This window comes from Otolemur garnettii, unplaced genomic scaffold, assembly GCF_000181295.1.
Source record: "Otolemur garnettii isolate 467f Iridium unplaced genomic scaffold, OtoGar3 scaffold00164, whole genome shotgun sequence".
In the NCBI taxonomy this organism is placed as follows: Eukaryota; Metazoa; Chordata; class Mammalia; order Primates; family Galagidae; genus Otolemur; species Otolemur garnettii.
In genome coordinates, this window is record NW_003852559.1 from 1,393,147 (window position 1) to 1,402,563 (window position 9,417).

Here is a 9,417-nt window from a genome sequence, read left to right on the forward strand (position 1 = left end):
ACTGGGCTAGATCAGAGGTGGTCAGTATATTTTAATTTGTATGACACTCTGGTTTACTGGAATTGTCCGCATGAAGAGCTCCGTGGGAAAAGGTTGAATGGCAATGCCCTCTTTGTTCACTGGACACTGGGATGATGACACACATCAAATGTATCTCCCAAAACAAAATGAACTTGCCATGAATCAGATGCAAAAATTTGCTGCTTCTCATTTAAATTTTTTCAAGAGATTTTGCTAAAGTTGTCTTTCTTTCTTTCTTTTTAATATTCATTACACTTATTTATTTGCAGGGTTTTTTTGGCCAGGGCCGAGTTCGAACCTGCCACCTCCAGTATATGAGGCCGGTGCTCTACTCCTTTGAGCCACAGGCGCCGCCTGCTGAAGTTGTCTTTATGGGCATGTACAGAATGATACATGGTCCTTACCGTGCTCTGCTTCTGCGTTTGTCAAATGAATATTTACTTCCTTTACACCAGTGGGGACAGACTCCACTCAGGAGTCTGGGAAGTGGGTTGGGTATGGCCCAGAATGAATGCTTGCTTTTGGAGGCCATCCTTTCAAATTAGTGCCTCTTCTAGTGTGTAATGATGGGCCCTGTAAACAACACTCAGCCTCTCCAAGAAACTCTCCCTTGTTTCAGATTTTCATAGTAACTGTCATAACAATAAGAGTTTCCTGACTCAAAATTGATTCTTTGCTTCAAGTTTCCTTTTATATTTATTAGCAATTGCTGAATTTTTAAATGACTTCTCATAAAACTTGAGGCCAAAGAAAGGGGACTGATTATATAAGTTACGAAAGTAAAATAAACGTTGCTCTTTCCAGAATTTCCTAATCCCACATATATTAAAGGAACCGGGTGTCACTAAGAGTGAAGCTTGAGCTCCCATCTCTCTATTTCACTTTCTTGAACTGCACTATGGTTAAAGCCAATCTTAATTGAAAGTCCTTATTAGTATGTTTCATTACAAAGCACCATACTGCACACTAAAAAGCTAAGAAGTTAGCCAAGTTACCATTTGCCTTTCATCACTGTCTTAAATCTTGGAAGTTTAGATTTCAGAAGACCAAACAGTACTCTTCTTGGAATTCTAAAGCATTATACAACCAATTCCACTACCTAAGAAACTAAAAGCAAAAGCCACAGCTGCCTACCTGTGCCAAATGACCCATAGGTGCTCTAATTTCACTCAGTTTACTTTCAGGACTTCTTGGTGGCTATTATTCAAGAGTTGCTGGGAAACATAATTTTCAGTAAATCTACAGTGCTCTTAGAATATGGGTATAATTTTCCTCCTCCTTGGAATATATAGTAAGTAGCCAATCAAATCAGTTTTGTGCTGATACATAAAAGGTGACTACATTAAGGGTGATACAAACAAAATTAAACATAAAATGTTTTTATACTTGGAGAAATAATTTTTATAAGTGATAGGAAAAACTGACACATAAAAAATACAGAAAGTATGGTCCTGCCAATGAAGGCTATGTTAACCAGTTTGATGAAAATATTTCAAATTGTATATAAAACCAGCACATTATACCCCATGGCTGCATTTATGTACACAGTGATGATTTAACAAAAAAAAAATACAGAAAGTAATTAAGTACAGAAATTCAAAACATGAATAGCTCATACAAACAAATGGGTCAGCCCAATTGTGAACTAGTAAGTGGACTGAACAAAGTGTGTTCCATTTTTCCTTATCTACACCCAATAAAGTTAATCATGCATGGAAAATTAGCCTGTTTTTGGCATTCACATTTGTAAAGAAGACCTCTGCATACCTTTCTGTGCCCCCTTTTAAATTTTTCTGATAGGCAAGAAGTTTCCTAAGCACATTGTACTTATTTCTCTGCCAATAGGTCCAGAGTAACAATAGAATGATTTGCTCTTTTTTTAAAGTGTGTTACTTTTGAAACGAAGACCTTTAGAGAAAATTTTTTATTCACTTTCTTTATGAGGAAGCAAGTTGGTAGAGAAAGTTTATAAAGATTAACTATACTTTGATACATTGACCTGGTTGTATTTCTCCTTAGGTGCCCTGGGATATTTAAACACTCAACTAGGGCCATCCAAGATGATACAATGGCAAATCCCTTTGTAAACAAAGATCTAGTTGGCACTTGACTTGTGAAGGAAGTACTGAACTGAAGGCAGAGGACTGGGTTCCAAGTTCAACGCGTGTACTGAGAAGGAGCTATACATCACATTCTCTAGAGTCTTTCCAGTTTCACAGCCTTGTAATTAAAAGTACACAAAGCATCTTAAATCTAAGACACACACACACTTACACATTTTTGCCATCACCTTCCCGTTCACATTATATCTCTCCCACTAAACAGCTTATATTAGGTTAGTTTTCACCCTGAGTTTGCAAATGTTGGTACTTCATATACATATGATTTAAATTTCTAGGAAATTAGATTATTTTACATTCTTTCTAATGGAGTGGGAGAGGGAGTATGACAGGTGGGAAACATCTTTTTGAAAACTGGATTCAAGTTAGGCAGACATCCTGGAACTTAAGAATAATGATGCAATAGTATTTGAACTGAATTATGATAAAGCACTACAGCTCAAAATTTGTGACACTGCTAATGTAGTGTTTAAGGTAAAATCTGTAGCTCTCTATTAGAATAAAAGGAATCATAAGCTTCAAATTTTGCTAGAAAAAAGATTACATTAAATGCTATTAAAAGAAATGAAATAATAAATATGTAAGCAGAAATCAGTGAAATAAAATATAAACAAACACTAGGTAAGATCAGTAAAGTCAAAGCTGACTGTTCGAAAAAATTAATAGTTGACAAATTCATAGACTGATTAAGAATACAAGAGAGAATAAAACAAATCTTAGTATTAGAAATAAATAAAGGTATCAGTAAGGAAACTGAAATATTTACATATATAAATATATAAAGACACATTGCCAAAACTGATGCAAGAAATTAGAGAATCTGAACAGCATCCTGTTTAAAGTTGTAATTAAAAGTCTTCCCACAAAGAAAATTCCAGGTCAATCTGCATATTCTAAGAATTTCATAAGCACTTAAGGGAAAGTAATGACTATTTTACGATTTTGAAAATTAAACTAGGAAGACTCTGATAAAAGTTATTTGGACAAAACCTACGGCAAAAGTTAAATGTGATGGTCAATGGTTCTTTCTCCTTAAGATTGTGAACAAGGAGAATACCCATTCTTACCAATGTAGTAAGGAAAAAAATATAAACCATTAAGACTGGAAAGAAAAAATACTAAAACTCTGTTTATATATGATACAATTGTTTACATAGAAAGTTCTAAAGAATTTTCAAAACTACTAGAATTGTTAAGTGTATTTAGCAAGGTTACAGGATACAAAGACAAGTAAAATACAGAAATCAGCTTTTCCTAGGTTTTAGCAATGAATGGATATTGAAAGTTACTATATAATAACGCTAAAAAAGCATAAAAACATAAAATTCTTCGGAGTGAATTTATATGCAAGACCACTTCACTTAAAACTATGCATCATTGCTATGAAAAAACTAAAGATACCTGGATTAATAGAAACACCATATCTATGAATTGGAAAACTCAGTATTTTTTAAATGTTATTTTTCCACAAATTGATCTTGTAGGCTCAACACAACCTCAATCACCACTCTAGTAGGCTTTTTTAAAAAGTTTATTTTGTTTTTAGAAACTGGCAATATGAATCTAAAATGTGTGCAAAAATGGAAAATAGGTAGTAAAACTAATATTGAAAAATGGAGAACAAGATTGGATAAAATAACACTACTTGATTTCAAGACATATTATAAAGTTACAACATGCAAGTTACTGTAGTACTGGCACAAAGACAAGTCGGTCAAAGAGAAAGCATAGAAATTCCAGAAACAGACTCACATCTATAAGCAATTGATTTTAGGCAACAGCACTGAAGCTATTCAATATGAGACAGGAAATCTTTCTTCTTTTGAATAAGTGGTGTTGGAACAACATGATATCTATATAAAAATTTTACCTTAAATCTCCATTTCACACAAAGATTCATCATAAGACTATAAAAGCAAAGGTAAAATGTTAATGCATCTAGAGAAAAAAATAGAAGTATTTCTTCACCAACTTGAGTTAGGCAAACACTTCTTAGAATATGAAAAACACTGACCATAAAAAAGAATACACTGGACTTTGAGAAAATTAAAACAATGGCTTATTGAGAGGCACCATTAAGAAAATTAATAAACAGGCTCGGCGCCTATAGCTCAACCGGCTAAGGCACCAGCCACGTACACCTAAGTTGGCGGGTTCGAATCCCCAGCCCGGACCCGCCAAACAACAATGACGGTTGCAACCAAAAAATAGCCGGGCGTTGTGGCTGGCGCCTGTGGTCCCAGCTACTTGGGAAGCGGAGGCAGGAGACTCGCTTGAGCCCAGGAGTTGGAGGTTGCTGTGAGCTGTGATGCCATGGCACTCTACCCAGGGGGACAGCTTGAGGCTCTGTCTCAAAAAAAAAAAAAAAAAGAAAATTAATAAACAAGTAGCAGACCAGGGGAAAATACATGCAAAACTACATCGAGCAAAGAATTTGTGTTTGGAATAAATAAGGAAGTCTTACTCATAACTCAGAAGAAGACAATATAATTTTTAAAACTGACCAAGGATTTAAAAAATACCTTATAAGAAAAATATACAGCTGGCTAATAAGATACGAGAAGTGCTAAACATCATTAATCATCAGAGAAATTAAAGTTGAAATCAAAATGCAATACTAGTACATATCTTTTTAAAAAAAGACAATACTAAGTGTCCCACGTTGCTAGTGTTAATACCTACATGCGTCTTATCAATTCCCCATGTGTTTCCTCAAGATTAAGGTAAACATGTGCTCACAAAGATGTATAGAATAATAGTTCATTGCAACTGTATTTATAGGTGTCTATGAAGTTCATATTTACAATTCATGTTATTTATTTATGGTAAGTCTTGAAGGGAAACCACTGAAAGGTAGCTCAAAAGGACAATTAGTTAACAAATTCTTATGTATTTGTTTATTTGTTAATGCAATACCATTAGGCAATACGCAGGAATGACCTACAGATACAGAACAACATAAGTGAGTCTCCAAAACATTACACTGAACCAAAGGACCCAGGCGCAGCTTTGTACTTACTGTATAACTTCATTTCAGTGAAGACCTAGAACAGGCAGGACTACCCTGCAATGTTGTATTTCAGAACTGCAGTTTCCCATGGGGAGAGGAGTTTGACTCGAATGGGACAAGGAAGTTTCTGGAATGAAGGAAAATTTTTATATCTTGAAAAGGTAGGGGTAAAAGTTACGTGAACTCGTCAAAACTCTTCAAATTATGCACTTAAGATCTGTGCATTTCACTGTATGTAAATTTCCACTTGACAAAAATAAACAACCCTTGTTTTTAAGAATCTGGTCAGGGATGATGACAGGGTTTTTAGTGGGACATCACTAAATGTTTCTGAGACATTTACCCCGCCCCAAACATCCTGCAGTTCAGTAACAGATTATCTGCCATTAAAAAAAAAAAAAAATCCCTCTGTGTTCTCTAGCTTGGCAGCTCTCACCTCTGCGTTTGTGTTTGTTCTGTGCCCTTGATCTAGACTTGCTTCTCTTTTCATGCTTTCCTCATTCATTCACAAACAGTTATTATTCCCACTATGTGTCAGGTGATGGTGACACTATACAAAATGTTAAGCATCCAGGGGTTTAAAAAAAAAATTCAGAGTTCTCTTCCTCTTTGAATTTAGGGTCTAGAGTATTTTGGTTTGGAATGTAATCAGATAATCACACAGATACATGTATAATCAGAACCGTGAAACAGCCCACTCTCAGCGTTAGGAAGAAAGGTGAAGTGGCACATTTAATGAGCAGATTTCAAGTTCAGTAGAACAAGTCAATTTTATAAGATGAGATACATTTCAAGCGGAAAACAAAAGATTCTTATTTCACTTTAAAATACCCTGCTATGCTCAACAGTGTAGTAAGGGCTCAATGTATGTTGTTGAATCTACAAAATAAAAGTAAGCGAAAAGATACTCCTTTATTCTCCTCCAATGACCAAACACAGGATAAGCCAGAGCATCCCGGGGCTTGGTGTGTAGGATAATCAGTGTTGTATTGCAAATGGAACAGGCAGCAGTGAGATTCATTGTCCTGGGCGAGATCAGTTGGCTGCCTGACAGGCACACAAGGTCAGGAGCACCTTGGAGCTGTCATCTCATGCCACTTTAGCTTTGGACTGAGATTATGATTAACTGGCATATTCAGAGAGAATCAGAGTGACTCCTGGTTACCAAACGCAGAAGCAAATGAAGTCGCAGAAAATTCTAAAAAAATACTTCCCAAAAGTATTTTTACATTATAAAAAAGTATTTTGTTTTCATCTATAAAGTATATTTTCTAAAGTAAAGAAGCAGAAGTATTTTTTAAAGATGCTATTATCATTTTATAGAGAACATAATTATGAAGAGAACCAGCGCTCGTATTCAATGATCACTCAGTTTTCTTTCTACTGCGGAGCACAGGAGGAAGGCAAATGATAGCAGAATTTGAGTTGAAAAAGCAAGAAATTAGAGCAAAGGAAGTTAATTGATTCCTCTCAGTGGGCACAGTTACCAATCTACACTACTAGAAATGTAGCAAAGGTCACACAATCGTATTTGTTGACCAAGATGAGCTTTTCTGACTAACACTGGAGACACCTTGTGAAAATTCTCTTCCAAACTTTCCTTTCCTAAAATTGGAAGCTAACCCCCATTTTGCATGATAGTCTTTTCTTCAATGTTAAAATTTTCAATTAGGTTTTTGTTAAGCCTTAAACTAGAGAGTATGTACGTAAAACATCTAAAACAATGCCCAATAAATAATTATTATTTAAGGTGGCTTTTTTTGTTCTTCTCCAACATAAATTGATTTCTTTTTTTTTCTTTTTTTTTTAGTTGCCATCAATAAGAAATTTACTTGTTTTAAAAAAATCCATATGCTGGCATTGTCCAGAAAAATTAAACAGGTTTATTTGTAATTGTTATAAAGTTGAACTGCTGAAACTTGTTCACTGAAACCTTTGACTCGCTTTAATGCTGCACATCCCCGCATTATATATTAAAAATTCACACACAAATGAAAATGGAAAAACTGCCAATACCTAATTTCTGTCCCCTATTTTTCCAGTCGCAATCATATACTTAAGTATCTTTTGACCCTATGGGGGGAAAAAAATCTAACATTCAGAACTACCAATAACAGGAAGAAGAGAATTTTTTTTTTTTTGATAATGAAATGCTTTCCCATCATAGCAGACTCTTAAGCACATTCTCAACGTATGCGGCGTGCTAGCTGGATGTCTTTTGGCATAATTGTTACACGTTTGGCATGGATAGCACACAGGCTGGTGTCTTCAAAAAGGCCAACCAGATAGGCCTCACTTGCCTCCTGCAAAGCACCAATAGCTGCACTCTGGAAGCGCAGATCTGTCTTAAAGTCCTGAGCAATTTCTCCCACCAGACGCTGGAAAGGAAGTTTGCGAATCAGAAGTTCAGGGGACTTCTGATAACGTCTTATATCACGGAGGGCCACAGTGCCAGACCCGTAGCGATGAGGTTTCTTCACCCTTCCAGTAGAGGGCGCACTCTTGCGAGCGGCTTTTGTAGCCAGTTGCTTCCTGGGTGCTTTACCACCGGTGGATTTGCGGGCAGTCTGCTTTGTACCAGACATCGTATAAAGACCTCCTAACTTATCCCACTTCTTCGGCTAGAGCTCGGCGAGCTAGAGGCGGCACTGCCATTAGACAGCTACGGCGGCGCGGCAGTGGCTGCAAACACCATAAATTGATTTCATAATTTAGTTCGGAGAGGCAATCCTATTTCTTTACCTCCACGATGTTGGGTATACACAGAGAAGGTCCTTCTCTGTCCCTTAATAAGAGTGAGCATGGCACTCTGAATAAGTACAGCATCTTTACAACAGTTGCCCAACCAGTATTTCCCAAACAGTGCCATAAATTGTCTTAATAGCTTAAAAGACTTAAGAATCCTGCCTCCCCCAAAATGAACTTAATTTTTATGGGAAGCCTCAGTGGGCACATAAGGCCCACAGTTTTAACCTTCAGCTTTCTGGAGGTTAAATTCACACATTCTGCGAACTATCTGGCATCTGTGTGTTGGTGCACTCCGAGGTCAATTAGAACAAGTTTCGTTATTTTGTTGTTCAGTTGTCTGAGAATCTAGCAATTTCTAATGTTTTTTTTCCATATTACATTATAATGATGGATTTGTCAATTTTGTCTTTGTGTATTATCTTTTTTATTAGCAATACTATAAGTTTAGGATTGTTAGATATTCCTGGAGACTATTATCAGAATACTGTATCCCCCTAATCTCCAGCAATGAAGCTTGCCTTAAAGTTTGCTCACTGACACTACAACACACATACATTTATTGGTCTACTTTTTGGGCATTCTTGTACCCTCAGTTTATTCTTATGTTTTCAATATTTTTACCATAAGTGGCACATAACCATAATTTATTTATTTATTTATTGAACAGAGTCTCACTTTATTGGAGAGTCCTGTTGTCATAGCTCACAGCAGCCTCAAACTCTTGGGGTCGAGTGATCCTCTTACCTCAGCCTCCAAGTACCTGGGACTAAAGGAGCCCACCACAATGCCTAGCTAGGTTTTTTTTTTTTTTTTTTTTTTTAAGAGATGGGGTCTGGCTCTTGCTCTGGCTGTTCTTGAACTCCTGAACTCAAAAAGTCAACCCACCTCAGCCTCCTAGAGTGCTAGGATTACAGGTGTAAGCCAAGGCACGCGGCACATAATTGCATTTTTAATTCAATCGTATAATCTGAGTGTGTATGTGTGATTTTCAAGTAGTGGTCTGGATGCGCTGAGGCTCCCCAAGAATCTTTGCTGGTGGGGAAGAATATGTGAACCCACCAGCAAAGATTTTCTAATAGTCTTAGAGAATATTAAGACTTTATTTGTCCTGTTACTCTCATTCCTTTATACACATACAATGGAGTTTTCCAGAGGCTGGATAATATGTGGTATTACAAGAGCCTGAACACAGAAGCAGGCATGCAAATGCAGCCAGACAGCAAAGCCAGACGTTAAAGAGATTTGTGGGCGGCGCCTGTGGCTCAAAGGAGTAGGGTGTCAGCCCCATATGCTGGAGGGCCGGTTCCAACCCAGCCCCAGCCAAAAAAAAAAGAGAGAGATTTGTAAAGTCACAAAAGTCTTGCTACTATTCTCCATTAATATGTTTGTGTTTTGGAGAATACAGTTATTTTCATAGAAATTACCACTTATATTAACATATGATAGGTTAATTACTATGATTTTAAATAAATTAAGAAATACTAAGTTTTTTTGCTTTTTTTAAATATCACAAATATT

The 9,417-nt window shown here is 36.5% G+C and overlaps 1 protein-coding gene across 1 annotated transcript; it reads right to left on the minus strand.

The window, feature by feature from the left end:
- Window positions 1–7,207: 7,207 nt before the first annotated feature.
- On the minus strand, window positions 7,208–7,736 carry LOC100948462 (histone H3.3-like). Its single transcript, XM_012811564.2, has one exon. The coding sequence runs from the start codon at window positions 7,734–7,736 to the stop codon at window positions 7,338–7,340; it is 399 nt and encodes a 132-aa protein (XP_012667018.1). The 3' UTR covers window positions 7,208–7,337.
- Window positions 7,737–9,417: the final 1,681 nt, after the last annotated feature.

Coding starts and splice junctions, on each gene's coding strand:
- LOC100948462 (XM_012811564.2), bottom strand. CDS start 7,736: ATGTCTGGTACAAAGCAGACTGCCCGCAAATCCACCGGTGGTAAAGCA.